General features: G+C 44.8%; 1 protein-coding gene across 1 annotated transcript in view; it reads left to right on the forward strand.

Moving 5' to 3' along the window:
• Positions 1–281: 281 nt before the first annotated feature.
• ACOX2 (acyl-CoA oxidase 2, branched chain) overlaps positions 282–16299 on the forward strand; it is a 16273-nt gene continuing 255 nt past the window's right edge. The window contains exons 1-13 of the mRNA XM_008936938.1: positions 282–441; positions 1647–1809; positions 4165–4316; positions 4837–4944; positions 5388–5507; positions 5977–6092; positions 6494–6666; positions 8193–8355; positions 9025–9215; positions 10325–10486; positions 11461–11566; positions 13743–13960; positions 15412–15544. Of these exons, the coding sequence (XP_008935186.1) occupies positions 282–441; positions 1647–1809; positions 4165–4316; positions 4837–4944; positions 5388–5507; positions 5977–6092; positions 6494–6666; positions 8193–8355; positions 9025–9215; positions 10325–10486; positions 11461–11566; positions 13743–13960; positions 15412–15544 (1965 nt within the window). The remainder of the gene's footprint in view (positions 442–1646; positions 1810–4164; positions 4317–4836; positions 4945–5387; positions 5508–5976; positions 6093–6493; positions 6667–8192; positions 8356–9024; positions 9216–10324; positions 10487–11460; positions 11567–13742; positions 13961–15411; positions 15545–16299) is intronic.

The raw sequence follows: 16299 nt of genomic DNA on the forward strand, positions 1-16299 counted from the left end.
GCAGGGACTTCTCATTTTGTAAACAAGAATTTTGTTTACAAAAAATAGCATAAAACCTGCATGCTGAGCTCCCAAATGCACTCTAAATTTTCATTGTCCATATTATTGCAATGAGGATGAGCCAACGCCTAAATATTCATGCAGGTCCTGTGCAGGTACGTCTTGGCAAACCTACTGAAACCGCTCCTCACCACACCCAACACCTTCATCACCCACCTGCTGAAGGGGTGCCAGTGCCTAAGGAGCCCCGTCGCTTCCCAGGGCATCTCAGCCTGCAGGATATGGCTCTGCTGGAGACCGGCAAATACGTGCCGGGCTCGGTCCCCAGCGGCGTGAACCCCGACATCGCCAGCGAGAGGCAGACGGCCTCCTTCAGCGTGGAGAAGCTCACGGCCTGGCTGGACGGCGGGGCCGAGCACACCCGGATACGGAGGGCAGTGGGTGAGTGAGCCCGAGGAGGCCCCCGGCCACAGGCCAGTACAGAACATGCCAACAGCCCCACTGTTACTGCTCCTCCTGTGCACCATGGTGGGGTTTGTGCTCCTGGGTATTTGCTTAGTGCCCATCTCTTATTAAAAAGTGGGGAGTGTGAAAATGGGAGTCCCCTGTTAGTGTAAATGAACGTGACTCCTCCGCAGGGACTCCTACTGTTTGAAGCTTTTCCCCTGCCCTGCTCCCATCCTCAGTATCTCTGACAGGACTGGTTAAACTGGAGACAAGGACTGCGGGTCCCACAGCAGAGCATCTCTGTGGCAGGGGAGTGCGGGGGGGGCCAGTGGTGCTGTGCAGTGATGCACACCATGCACGAACCACAGCCAGCGACCCTCCTTGGCACATCAGGCTCATCCAGGTGGGGAATTCCTTGTGTGCATTGGCTCGGCCAGGCTGAGCTGCTCTCGCTTGTGATGGGAGTGCTGAAAAGTGACTGTGAGCTCAGAAGGAATAGAAGAAAAAAAAACCTTGTCTCTATAACTACATCCATATTATGCCCTTATCAAATGAAAACTGCACAGGCCACTGGGATCACATGCTTGACAGTGCAACTGGAGTTCAGTATAACCTTAAACATAATGGACTCAAGGTTTCAAGGCAAAAAAAGGAGCAGCGAGAGCATTCAGGCTGATACAGAAAGAGCAAGCCCAAGAGCTGCTTCATAACACTCCAAAGGACTGGTAAAGTCCTGAACCGAAGCACAGGTGCCAAGCAGGTCACCCAGCAGCTCCAGCCATTAGCCACCCTTTTGGGCAAAACCCAGCTAACACAGCTCTTGCTGCCATCACAGCACAGGAGAGCAGCTGGAGACAGGGGGATCCACAGTGTTTACTGCCCGAGTCACACAGTCACCTCCAACACCCTGGCCAGGGATGGTGTCTCACCCTGCAGGATTCTTATTCCCACTCAACAGAGACCACTCTCAGGCCCACGCGGTTTCCCCTTCCTCCCCTTCCTTCCTTCCCCAAGCCCACTGCTTTTCAGAGCCATCAGAGCCAGCACTGGCAAAATAAAACCTACCTGCAGTCACCCTAAGTAGTCACAGTGTCGGTGTCCACGACCCCAGCCCTGCCCGCTCCTCCCGAGCGGGGCTCGCGGTGCTGCCCACCCCTCCCCAGCCCCAGGAGAACCAACTCTTCCGTGTTGCTTTGCAGTTGAAGCTATCGAATGCGACCCTGTGTTTAGCAGAGAAAACCAGTATTTCCAGAGCCAGAACGAGAGGTATGAAGCAGCAGTCAGAAAAGCTGTTCACCTCCAGAAAAAGATGCGCGAGATGGGATGGACTGAGAATGGACCTGAACATAAGTATATTCACAGGTGATTTTTGTTTATTTTAAGTATACAACTAATGTTTTGTTAAAAGTTTTGTATGCCCACAAGAGTAAGCTTCAGCAAAGGCTGAGAGAGGCCAGCAGTTGACAGATAAGGCTTTGATATAAACATGCTGAAGGTTTTTAGTTTAGCAGCATGCTTGGGAAAAGGGGAAATGATGATACGTGGCAGGGAACTTCTCAAAGAGCAGAACACAGCATGATACATCACAGCAGTTCACATCCCTATCGTGATAGTCTCACTTCTGCAAGTTCCTTACCTGTGCTACAGCTCTCCTACCACCTCTCAAACATTTTTAAGTGTATAACCAGCACTGGAAGTGGTGCTGTTTCAGTTATGTTACTGACTTCCAGCTAAATTAAACATTACATTTTCTTTACCTAGAAAACCCATATTGTATTTTTTTAAAAAAGGAAAAACATACACTTACTTTGTAGTTCAATGGAATAAAATATTTTCCACAATCCTTCCCATAAAAAAAAAAATCTTAACAGTTTGTATGACATTGCTGTTCATGTTTTAATTTCATTTACTTACCCCCTCCCCTTTTCCCCTTTTGCTAAATAAAAGTACCAGTTTGCTGTTGCACTCCATTAGTTTGGTGGTGTTACATATATCCAGTAAGCAGATGCAAGTTCAAGAGCACAACTGAAAAGAACAATGCCTGCACCTTACAAATCACCACAAACTCAAAGTTGCTTTCCAGGATTTCATCGTACAAAAGATTATAACTTTTTTATGCCAAACTCTTTGCTGCCTACAGTGAGTGGGACTGATAAAGGGGGGAATTTCCATCAAGAGATATTGGATCTGATCATTATATTCCAAACAAAAAACACCTCTCTGCTCCTCCCACAGAAGAAAAAAAAAAAAAGCCAGCAGATTTTACAAACCTGACAAAACTCAGCCATCTCTCCCACTGAGGCTTGCTCTTCTCAAGCTCCTTGAAGCCAAGGGCTTCGGCAGGGCCAGCCCTGTGCTACCACATTTTGCTGGATTAAGAGCACAGCCGCCTCACAGGACAGCTCTTCTCTGATGAAACACCAGATGAGCAACAAGGTCTCACTGACAAAGCCTGGTGCCTCCTGGTGCCAGATACTGTGAATTCCTTGCACACATTTAAAAGCCTGGTTTTTTTAAATTGCAGTTAAAGTAACATTATTTCTGGATGAGCTGCCAAGAGTTCATTAAGTCTTTTTCTGTTAATCAAAGCAATTTCCCTTTAACTTCTTTGTTCAGATTTCCCCCCATACACTTTTTCAGCATGACCGATTCTCTTTCAAGGCCAGCATAAAAGAAAGGTCATAATCCTTTGCTAACAATAAAGGTATCTATCCAGAATGAGATGCTCACTAGAGCACTGCAGTAAGGCAACGTGCTAACAGCCATACAAGCTAGTGAGAACAGCAGAGCCACTTACTTTTACCTTTGAGAGCACACGTACTTATATATCTATGAGGTGATTCAACCATGCTCTGAGAAATCCCAAGAAGAGGGACTATATTCCTCACATTTTCTTAGGATTTCTCACACACAGAAGAAGCTTAAAGCCAAATGAGTTCCTCATTTGCACCATAGAAATGACAGTACCCCATTTCCCATACACAGTGTCTGGAAGAGTGCTTTTTAGACTGTATGCAGACCTATCAGCTGGTAATGGCAAAGGACCTGACCAGACAATAAACCAGGTATTACAAGGGTATATTTGAATCTTTCCACAGGAAAAAAAAAACCAAAACATCTGAGGCTAAACCTCATGAACCCCAGTATTGTTTTTGATACCAACAGCAAACGCCCATGGAACAGTACAGCAACAAGCCAATGTACTGAGTTATTTCCCCAGAATGAGAATAGGAAGGTTCAGGAAATCCAGGTCTCAGATGCCTACATACATAATTCAGTCTACTGTGCCCCACAGTGAATTGCCAGGGTCTGGGAGTTTTAGGGTAGGGTGGTGGAGGTTTTTTTTTTAGCTCAGCCTTAAAAAGTGACTTAAATAATCAGGAAAAAAATCCTATGAAGTAAAATAAAGACACAAAAGGCTCACGAGCTGTCAGAGCCATGGGAGCTTTGGGGCTGGGCTTTGTTTTTAGGAGCTCAGCATGTGCTACTCAGAACCAATAATTGCTCCAAAAGCAAGTGAAATGAGCCTTAACGCTGAAGCAAACTACATTGTGAAAGAAGGAACACAAGCAGCTTGAAAGAGAACTTTTCCTGCAATCCTGCATCAATGCTGGATGTTGGGCAAGGAATGACAACGCAGAAATCCAGAGGCAGCAGGTGGTACTGTCTGGTGACTGCTGCAGTGTCACCTCCTCACCCCTTGTGCCTTCTCTGCAGGGCACTGGCAGGCGACGTGGCGTTTCTCCTCCACCGCATCTTCATGAGGAGCATCTCCACGCTGGGCTCCGACAAACAGGTCGCCAAGTGGATCCCTCTCGCCACCCAGTACCAGCTCATTGGAAGCTATGCCCAGACTGAACTGGGGCACGGTAGGGCTGCAAGGAAATGATGTTAATGTAGGACAGAAGGCTCTGGCACAGATTCTTGGGGGAATTTGAGTACAGGCTCTCCATGCTTCACTGGGCCAGGGCTGGCCGAAGGAAAAAATGCCACCTGCATTCTAGAGCTTGATATCCTCAGCATTCCTCTGCAAACAGAGATGCATTGTCTTTGGTTTTGCCAACGTGGAAAAAACAAGAGCACGAGTGAAAACTCATGGTTAGATAGCAGACAGACACTGCTGGTGGAGGGGATCAGCCAAGCAGCTTGCCCAAGTAGATGTTTGCCACCATGTACCAGACAGCTTGCCTGAGCACCATCTGGCTCAGGAGATCTTTGCAGGAGATGGTGTGGGGTCGCTGGGAGCATCATCCCATGATTCTCATCCAGAGGGTAAAGCACAAAACCCTGGTCATACCCACGCCAGCTCCAGGGATCTTTCACTCTCTCCTTGTGATACATCAGGAGATAGATAGATAGATTTTTTTATTATTTTTTTTTTCCCCCAAGGAACTTATCTTCAGGGTTTGGAAACAACAGCAGTCTTTGATATCACTACACAGGAGTTTATACTGAACACACCAAAGATCTCTGCCATGAAGTGGTGGCCTGGAGACAGTAAGTACCACAAAAAAAATATTTTGTGTTTCCTCATTTGCTTCCTTTAGTTACTTGTTCTGTCCTGCTCAAGTTCCATGTTTGAGGGCCCAGGTACTAGCAGAGGACTTCAGTAAGAGATGAACAAATGAGGAGGCAAGTAAGAAACCAAAGGAGTTTGTACAAGTTCAAAGGACAGAAGGGTGCCACCATCATCTATCAGTGGCAGGGCTGGAGAAATTCACTCAGGGAAACTCCAAGCCCTGGAGGAATCAATCTTCTCATGGCTCCCTTCAGGACGGTATTTTAACCCCAGGAAATAACTGGAGTTACATCTGTGGATCACACCTACACTGACCCATATGTTCACAAGACCTAACACACAATCAGCAGTGATTTCTGTTAGCTGTGGAAGTGTTTGCAGTGTAACTTGCCTTAAGGGAATGGGGCCTGTTTTCTTGCAGTGGGAAGGTCAGCAACTCACACAGTGGTCTTTGCTCAGCTGTACGTCCACGGGAAGTGCTATGGTGTGCACCCCTTCATCGTGCAGATACGCAGCCTTCAGGACCATTCACTCTGCCCAGGTAAATGACCCCAGACATGGCAGCACTTGTGCAGATGCTTTGCCTATTTTGCCCTTAAATGCTTCTTAAAATATTGGGCCCAGAGACAGACAGAGTTATAATTGTCCAAACCAAACCAGAACAGATGCCAAATATTTAACATTAACCCCATTCTTTTATCTAAAGGAAGGCTTAATGTATCCTCAGGCATATCCAGACCAAGCCTTCTTAACCAAAAGCCTGGGCTGCTCCGATCACCTCTGCATTAACACCTCAGTTCTGACCCCAGCCAACACAAGTAACAGATGAACCATGGAAACAAACTTCCACAAGGCATTTGAATGCTTGTTTCATCCCTCAGGCAAGATCACCCATGCTGGGGAAGAAGCAGAGCTGAACCTGCCCTTCCTTTGAGACCCCCAGCCTGACACAAAATGGGGAGAAAAAGGTTCAAGTGGAAGTAAGCAGACTGTGTTTTCTCCTGCTGCAGGCGTAACTGCAGGAGACATAGGTCCCAAAATGAATTTTGAGCATACTGACAATGGCTTCCTCATGCTGCAGAACGTGCGCGTCCCCAAGGAGAACATGCTGAACAAGTTTTGTGAGGTACGTATGGACTCACGTCACAGACTCACCCGCCAGGTTCTCACTGCTCAGCCAGAGAGACAACAGGGACCTGCCTAAATTTAGGACAAAAATCTTCCTTTGAGGTGTCTTCAAGTCTCTGAGGTTTTTATCAAGGGCATAAATTACCTGAAACCTAAATGACACATGGTGTCAGAAATGCCACATTCAGAGGTTGGTAGTCAGAGGGCAGGAAGAACTCATCTGAGCCAGAAGCACTAAAGGTTTGTCTCTTCAAGTGGATCCACTTCACCCATCATAGATAAAAATCTGATTTTGCGTTCAGTGAAGGATTTTGATCTCTATTTTAGTCTATGCACAGAGATTACACAACCATCCTAGTATTGAAGAAGGTGGCATCTGACATTCTCTCTCTACTCTAGGTTCAACCTGACGGCACCTACGTCAGGTGGGGGTCACAGAAGATCAACTACTTCACCATGACTACGGTGCGCGTCTCCGTGCTGTCGGACGAGGTGGTGGTGCCCCTGATGAAGGCCTGCACCATCGCCGTGCGCTACGCGGCGGTGCGCCGGCAGTCCAAGCTGAGGCCTGGGTAACGCCACGCGAGCCCGCGGCGGGGAGGGCACCTGCCCTGCCCTGCCCCACGCCACTCTGCGTTCCTGCTTCTCATCTTGCCTTTCAGCACATCGCTGGCTTTTTTCCTGGCCCAGATAGGGCACTGCAAACGTGCTTCCCCATTATTTACACTAACGAGCTTCAGTCAAAGTACAAGAGAATGTTTACAGTTCTAAGACAAGTTTCACAGTTTGAACAACACAGCAGTTAACACAAGCAACATATTTTTCTTATAACTGGTCTTTCCATGTAGTCCTATAACTCACCAGAATCCAGACAAAGCGGACAATTTGTTGAATCCTTATTCCGTAACATCTTACTACTGGGCATGACATTAAAATACCTTTCAAGATCCACAGTTCCAATAGCCACACTTTACAACACTGAGTTTTATTAATCTGGTAAGAATCCCTGTAATTTTCAAACAGATATTTTAATTTGGCTTTCAAACTTTTCCACTTAAATCTCCTTTCAAAAGCAAGAAGATCCTAATGAGAATGTGGTTTTGGTTTGAACACAAACCAAAGACAAGAGCACAGCATGCTGAACTGGCATAATAACCAGTTCCATAGCTGGAATGTTGTTGTTGAGATGGACACGGCACAGAAACTTGTGAGCAAGAAGACCACTTTTATTGTTCTAACAAGCCTTTTTATACTTTTTCTGAAACATATGTGTCTAGATATGATTGGCTTAGACAAGGATCAACAATTCACGATTGGACAACTTTTTCTCTCTCCTGTAACTTCAAGAAATTTCCCTTTTGTTCCTTCCGGTGGTCTAGCATTTTCTGGGGTGGTCTAGTATGGGCTACCAGTTTCCCTGATGGTCTAGAAGCTTCTTCTGGCAGTTCCTTATCTTGTTTACTCTGCTCCTCTCAGTAGCTCCCAGCCTCCTCAGGGATACACAGTTATCTGCTTGCATTCCGATCCCTCGGACCAGCCAAGGCTTCCCACACTGGAAGTCCCAAGTGTACTAACCACAGGAAAAGTGGTGAAGAATATCCAAAAGAACCTCTGAAGTCTTAAGATAGTTTAGACTCAACGTTTTCTGAGAAACCTATCTATATCCAGGGCCACAAAGATGCAGATTGAAAAGTGAAGGTTTTTCAGGGTGCAGTGCCACTGCCTCCCCTGTAACACCTACCAACTTGTTGTCCTTGAAGGCTTCACCTTCTCCTGCAGTCCCTGTTGCCCCTCTGTACCAACCAATCGCACAGAGCTTTTTCTACACTTAGGCTGGTTCACCAACAAAGCAGAAAAATCACGTCTTTCCTAGTTGGGCTTGTTTCTTTAGCAGTTTAGCAAGCTGGGCAGATCTGCTGCCATGACATCAGCTCAGTCCTGTTCACATACTGCTTCTTGGTAGCAAAAAATGCTGGTTTTCATTATGCGTTTGGTAAACTAACATTTTACTAACATACGCTAATTTGGCATTAGGTAAACTAACAGTAGTTGTTCCCATGTCTGCACTTCCCCTACTTCATCATCTGTCTTCCAACAGGGAAGAAGAAGCAAAAATCCTTGACTACCAGACTCAGCAAGAGAAATTGCTGCCCCAGTTAGCAGCAGCCTATGCCTTTCATTTGATCACTGACTACCTGCAGAAGCTATTCGACAGGGGGTACAGAGAGATCCAGAGGAAGAACTTTGACACACTGCCAGAGGTGAGCTGCAGCAGGATTAGCTCGTACAGCACTTACCATCTCTTGAATATCAAAGTATTTCAGCAAACTGGACAAGCATTCCTCTCACCACTAGATAACTGGAGAAAGAGGAAGCACTAAAAGATGAAATGGCATGTCCTAAGTCCACAATGAGTCAGCAACAGCATTTGCTTTACCATCCCAAATTTTTTGTTTTGGGAACTATTGCAGAGTGGAAAGTCCTTGGAAAGCACGTCTGTCTGATTAAAGCCTTGTTGCAAGTAGCTGGTGGCACAAAGCATTATTTCACAACTTCATCTATAAGCGAACATACAAATACTCACTTCTAAGCCAAAACCAAACCCATGACTTTTCAGGCAGAACATGAGATTTTGCAGTTGGAAGCCTGAAATGAAAATGCATTCTGAACAAAGGCAGCCAAAGCCACTGCTGGTTGAAACACAAAAATGCATAAACTGACCACAGCATGCCCAGCGTGAGGGTGTGCAGCAGCCCATGCAGAAGCCAAAGGCCAGGCTCAGGGAGCTGGCTGCCACACCAGCACGCAAAGGAGGATCCAACAGGGATTTCATGCTCAGAAATGGCCCAGAATTAAAAAAGGAAACTTCCTCTGAGGATTGCTTTAGAATACCTGCACCCTTAACACTCTGCCTTTCTTTTCTTTTACAGCTCCATGCATTTTCTTCAGGCTTTAAAGCCCTCATTAGTCAGTACTGCACTTCAGCAGTGGATATCTGCCTCCGGGCATGTGGGGGACATGGCTACTCCTTGCTGAGTGGACTCCCTTCTTTATACACTAGAATACTTGCTTCTTGTATCTATGAAGGGGAAAACACCGTTTTGCTCCTGCAAACTGCCAGGTAATAATTCAAATCTGTTAATCTGGAAGCCTGCCCCCTCATTTATTCAACTTCTACCACTTCTTCTCAAAACCTGTAAAACCAGCTACTCCTTTCTCACAGCACTTTCTAAAAATACAGCTCAGGACAAACTATTCAAGTCTTCTATCTAACAGGCATGGAGGTGCGTGGGAATTGGATTATCTCTTCTGTTCTAGGATTTGGGATGTATGCAGGTGCTGTTCTACATAACTTCATTTTCCCCTTTGTCTAGTATGACAGCAAAAAGCATTGCTAGACAAGTTTTGCAGTTTACTTTTTAAGCAACCAGTGTAATGTAGTATTGGTAAAGTGAGGTTGATTGAAAGAAGGGAAAGTTGGTGGATACTGACAGTGGATGAGTCATACTCCAACACCACCACTCTCCTCTGAACACAAAGACTGATGATTATCCAGAGTAAATGAAATACAGGAGAAAGAAACCACAGTTGCTTGAACTTTTAATAATGTGTGTTTTTCCTAGAAGGAGAAAACAGCACACTTCCCAGGCACAGAGGTGCTACAGTGTAGCTGTGCTCGCACACAGACACTGCTCCACTCCTTAGTGCCTCTTCTCACAAGATCAGCAGCAAAGTCAGGAGTAACCTTTTACTTCCAGACCTGGTCAGTGTAGGTCATAGCAGAGGAGCTACAAAAATAAGGGACTAGGATATGCTCCTGGGACCCATTTAGCTCCAAGAAATGATCTCATGTTTGTCAGCATAACATGACTGTGTTGGGGAGCAGAGAAAGTAAGACCAAACGACCATTAAAACTCCCAGAGCATCAGGATGCAAAGCTGATAATGTATCTAGTCCCCGTGCTGCTGAGAAGGCAAATTTCTTCCTAAAAATTCATCACTACAGATTGCTGTAGCATTAAATATGGTAGACAGGCTACACCTGAGACCCATCACAGATCAGATTATTGTGAACAACATACAAAACAAAAGGTCATTACTTCAAGTCCATTCTGGACCACTGATGGGACAGGTAACATCTTGCTGCTCCTCACCCAAGCCCAAGTTACATTTTGTGTAACCATTTGCAGTGTGAGCATCACAACCATACTCTGCTCTGACTGCTTCCCAGGTTCCTGGTTAAGTGCTTCATGGCAGCCAGCACTGGCCAGCCTGTTCCACCATCTGTCACTTACCTGGCTGCAGTGAAACCTGGGAAGTGTCCAGCCAAGAACAAGTTGGATTTTCTCAGTCCAGATATTTACACCGAGGCCTATCGACACACGGCAGCCAGGTCAGTACACAGCATTTCTCTGTGACATCAGAAATGTGTCAAGAGCTCAGCTGCTTCTCTGCTTTAAAGGGAGGTAAAATAGCATAAGTTACATGAGAATTGTCACCATCTGCTCCTGAAAGGGAAGACTCACACAGGACTAACAGCCATGTCAGATGTTCTGTATGAAGCTTTGATATTCAGAACATCCGAAGTTAAGTCACATGCTACCCAACAGCTGTATTTCACAGAGCTGATTCTACACTGAGCTGATGGCACTATTTAAGTAAATCCCAAACCACATCCCCAGTTGCCATCCCGTAAAACCTTTAGGCAACTGGACCCTGTACAATTCTACACAGAAAGTCAAAATTTCACATACCTGTGAAATTGATGTTTGTTTTCAGTTAACACCATAGCAAACACAGAGCTTCTCATCCTGACTGTAGCCTTTCAACTACACATTCAACTACTCAACACAATAAATGAGTGGTCCCATTCATGTTATGTGCATAGTTATGGGCCATAGAGGTGTCACCTCTGAAAACCAGGCAAACAGACAACACTGCTGAGATTCAAATCAGTGTAAAACCAGAGCCGTTCTTCCAACAGCTTCAGTGGCAATGGGAGCAGGATTTGGATCCCTGTGTAGAAAAATAAAAACATAATGTAACATCAGGCCAGTATTATCACTGCTTTATCTTGTTTTGCAAATTATCCTTACACACACAACCCAAGGAAATCTCAGCAGACCCCCTGGTAAACCACACTGGAAGCTAAGAAGGCAGAAGCCCCTCAGTGCCAGGGTGGTCTGGGTGCTTCTCCCAGTTTGTACTTATATTTTGCATAATCTAAGGTTGCTCATACCAAGTGTAGGTATCTTCAGATGTCAGAAATGCCATTTTGCCCTACGATCACACACAGTTTGAATATGAAATGAGTGTATGTGGGGGAGCTGCTATATTCATATACAGTATGCTTTTTCAATTTTCCAGACTTGTAAGCAGCACAGCAGCTAAACTACAGGACTTGATTCAGTCTGGAGTCAAAAAGCATGATGCATGGAACCAGTGCACAGTGCAGCTGGCACAGGCTGCAAAGGTTAGCAAAATTTATCTGCTTATTTGATGCTTGTCTTTACAACACAATATGCAACAGAAACAGCATGATTAGCTTAAAGTCTCATTATTGTTTTCTGTTAGTGTCTAAGGGACAGCACAAAGACCAGGGCACCACTGTGGCCTGCACAGTGGCAAAATTGTAGTAAGAAGCAATTCCCAATCTGAAGAATTTGCCAAGCAGAAAAAAATGAAGTAAAAACGAATGGAAAAAAAAAAGGGGGGGGTGGGGAGGAAGAAAAAGCCCAGTCATGGTTACACTGCCACTACTACCAGAACCAGACCTCCCATATTCTGCAAGAAGAACCCACCATCTCCAGTTCCTCTTTTTATAAGAATCCAGCATTTCTGGCTCCCAGACGAAGCCTCCCCAAAGCCACCCTACTGAAAGCTGGTAGAATCACAGCAAGGACGAAACAACCCCGATTTTTCATACATCTACCTCTCTCATAAGGAAAGATAACTGCAGGAACAACAATGAAAAGCAGGAATAAGTTCAATGTTAATTACTACTGAAAGAAAAAACAGATCAAAATCAAATTAATAAGAGATTCAAACCCAACTTCCAGTTCACATGGATAAGAGGCAATCAACACACTTTTAGCTGTAGCAAGCTCAGGATAGCAGTATTTTTTCCCCAAATCCAGGGTCAGTTAGTACAGAACTACACAGAAAAGAAGCAAGAGAGGAGAAAAGCACTACATTTAAATGAAAACCAAAACCACTGATGTTTCAGTATCTCAAAAAAAATCAATTAGTTTTTTAATATGCAATTAAATACAATTCCTTTACAATCATGGAGGTCTTCCTTCCTTCCTAAGCTGAGGAAAGGAAGATTTTGAAATAGATCCATGGTTTAACTTCATTCAACTTCTAATGCAAAACATCTTGCTGTAGTCTGCTGTTCAGCCAAAGCCAACCCGTATTGAGAGGGACTTAGGAAGAAACCCCTGATAGGGAAAACAGAACCCTACACATACCATGTGGCATCTTGGTGATTTCATAGCAGGGAACAGCCCCCTTGTAGTAAGTCAATCAGATGAAGTCCTTGAGTCAAACTCTCAGCAACAGCCGAGATCCTTCAGGAAATGGGATCTGAGCCCCCAGAGTTTCTTAGATACCTTCAGGGAGAGGAAGTGTCACCCAAAACCCTTGAGTTTCCCCCATAACTTTAAAAACTTGATAGCCTGCTGCCTTCTTGGGCACTTACAGATTTATTTTGTATTCCACACCTTCCCTGGAGACTCACTCACAAGACTGGCACAGCAGGTATAGGAACTGATGCCTGCCAGCTCTCAGCTGAGTGGCTCAGACACTGGCTATGACTTTGCTGCATGTTCCACACAGGTTAATGGCTTCAGTAGACACCCAGCTTTTCAGTCAGGTTCTTAAGTCCATGCTGCTTGACCATGCCAGCACAAAGAACTTCAGTGCAGCTGCACTGTGCATACACCCACAGCTGGGAGGACTGTACAGTAAGGAAATGAACCCATGCAGATACCAACAGTGCCAAGCACCCATGGTAACATCAGTGTAACAGGAGTCACCCCCACCGAGGAGTCTAGTCAGCCTGTTTCATTTGCTTTGAACCTTAGATAATATTTCTCTAACTTGGCAGTTAGACACTCTGCTGGTGTCTGCAGTGAAATTAACAGTTTCCTTAAAACCACAAAAGTGAGAGGTTACATTTCCTTTTTCTTCTGTGACAATGGATGTTTTCAGAGCTGAAGCCCAGAGACACTGAACCCAGCCTACCACAAGCCCAAAGCCTTCAACGCAAGAGTTTTCTCCTGTTGATGTATAAACAAGTTTCACTTGCAAGAGGTCAACACAAGCACATTCCAATGTGTTTCCACCACACAAACTCTCTGGGTCATTCATCAGAAATATTTAGAATAGGTACAACCATGATTTCTGAAGCGTTCTCGAGTTTACAAATAAATAGCACAGCAATGACTGTTTACAGCCCCAGTTCTCTCCTCTACTGCTGCTGTAAGACATGAATGCAAAAGGCCTGATCAACAGCAAACAAAGAATGCACCCTGGAGAAGTGCCAGGGAAATGAAAAGGTTTTATATTCTTTGTGAGAACGTTCAGGTCACTTGGCGTACTCAAAGTGTTTTGAGGTGCATTCACTGTTGATTACATTTGTTTTCCAGGCTCACTGCCACTACATCACTGTGAAAAACTTTGCAGAAACTGTGGAAAAACTCAAGACCCAGGCTGGCATCCAGAAGATTATGAAACATCTTTGTGACCTCTTTGCGTTACATGGGATCTTCTCGAATGCAGGAGTCTTCTTGCACGATGGATACCTATCTGGAGCTCAAATGGACATGGTCACAGCATCATACCTGGACCTCCTGCCTGTCATTCGGTGAGCTGTTCTGGCATGAGATACACAGCTATTCAGTTTGTCCTTGTGATGGATCTAAAATGGTGCTGCTGTACCTATGGCAACATCTCCAAAGTCAATTCACCTCTATTTAGTTTATTTTCATTGACTGGCAGCACTAGAAATTGTTGGAAACATCTACACAGCGCTCACTTTCACAGCAAAACAGACCAGCCCTTCTGCGACCTCTAATGTTCTGCAACATGAAATCTTAAACTGTGAATCAAGAAATCCTGAACACTTCCTACCATTTGCAGTAGAGCAAAAGCAGGAAAACATGTAGTGAGAGCAGCCCTGGCAGGAGGCAGCCACAGCAACCCACCTCACACTGCAAAATCCGCCTAAGCCACAGCTAATACAGCCTGCTCTGTTGACATGGCTGAGTTGCAACTAGTACCCAAACAACCCTGCCTACAGCTAGCTCAGATGCATCTGCTTGACACCATTTATCACTACCCACGTGAACTCTGAGATACGTGAGGTTTAACTTACCACAGTGCTCACAAAGGCTTGTTGACAAAGGGTTCATCCTTCACCAGGCAGTGCTGTTTGTTAAGAACAGATTCACTTAAGGTGCAGTGAAACAAGTTGCTACTGTGTGTACATCCACTTAAGCCACCCGGAGAGAAACAAGAATATACCCTAAGCAAACGCTGAACAGGACTGAGCCAAAAGGAACTGGCAGATACAAATGCCAGCATTTGAGCAAACACGTCTTGCCTCCCTGTACCTCAGGTGTGGAGTACAGCCAGCACCACTCCCCACACCCTGGATGATGGGAGGACAAGGAAAAAGAAATTATATCCTACTGAGGAGAAGGTGCTGTCATTACATACTTGTCCTTATCCTGTTGCTTACGGCTGTCAGATTGGCCCCTGGGCTAGATGGGTCCTTGGTGTGGTTCAGGGTTGTTTTGTTCTTACAGGCACCAAGAGAGTAGAAAACCTTGACACGCTGTGACAAGGTAACAGAAATGCTTCAGCACAGATGAAGGTTGGAGAACAGCAGAGCAATTCACATCAATCTAGCAGCAATGTTATTCCATTTTGTAAGACAAACACATACAGTATATGAAGGGAAAACCAAACCATCACCACTCAACAACAACCAAAAGCAGGAACTGGCACAAGTCTGCTGAGAAAACATCTGACATGAGATTGAGTCCAGAACTAGGGATGGACCCCACGTGATTAAAGACCCTGCAAATACCCATTGAACAGTACAGACAACACAGGATATTAGTAGTATATGCCTCCAAGAAATCAAAACAAGCAGGAATTTTGCCACAGTGTAGGCAAGGGGAAAAACCAGCACAAGTATTTTAGACCGAGGAACCTGGACAAGTGACTTTCAAGTTTATCCTTGACTTATTTTCCTCCCTTATGAAGCAACACCCATTTCAGTAACATAAATGTCATTCATCTGCTCCACAGGAAGGATGCTGTTCCACTCGTGGATGCTTTTGACTTCACAGATAAGAGCCTGAATTCTGCACTTGGCAGTTACGATGGACATGTTTACCAGCGGCTTTATGAGTGGGCTCAGAATTCTCCAACCAACAAGCAGGTATGGGTGCTGGGTTACAGCCAGGCCACTGCTGCATCAGCCAGAACAGAAATTGTTTGCTTCTCTTTCAGTGAACGTAAAGACACTTATTTTTGTAAGTGGAATAAGAGCTTTCAATTCTTAGTATCTTGCTCTGAACAATGGCCTGTGAAACTACAGTCATGCCTCCTATACTCTTAGCTCAGACCAATGAACTAGAGCTTGTACCACAGAGTGGGACTGTCACATGCCACCAATGTGGTTTTCACTTTTAAACTTATATAACTGAAGTTACATTGTACAAATTAAATTGAACCAAAGCCTGTTTATATAGTTTACATATTATGGAGCAGCGCTAGATAGCTGGAAAATCCTCAAAATTAGGAGTATTTTCCATACACTGGCCCATTTACTAGTGCAATACTTAATTTTTTAATACTATGTTTAACCAGAAAAAGTATAAATGTTAAACAAGGCAATTCCATTCTTTATGGTCTTCAGCACTTTACTTTCACTACTAAATTCACCCATATTGTGGAGGGATGTAAAATTCTGTACAATATAAACAGCTATTGCTTTGTTTGAAAACTCATTTTGCCTTAGTTAGATTTTTACTGTGGTAATCAACAACTCTTGAAATTCTACAGCTGAACACAAAATTTGCCTTCGGCAAGCATTCAAGTCCCAGCATATTTTTTGAAGTTAAACAGAGTGCTGTCCCATTTGGGATGAGTATTTTGGAATGGTTACGGAGGACAGCACATACTACAGGGAAA

The sequence above is a fragment of the Merops nubicus genome, unplaced genomic scaffold, assembly GCF_000691845.1.
Source record: "Merops nubicus isolate BGI_N331 unplaced genomic scaffold, ASM69184v1 scaffold6463, whole genome shotgun sequence".
NCBI classification, from domain to species: Eukaryota; Metazoa; Chordata; class Aves; order Coraciiformes; family Meropidae; genus Merops; species Merops nubicus.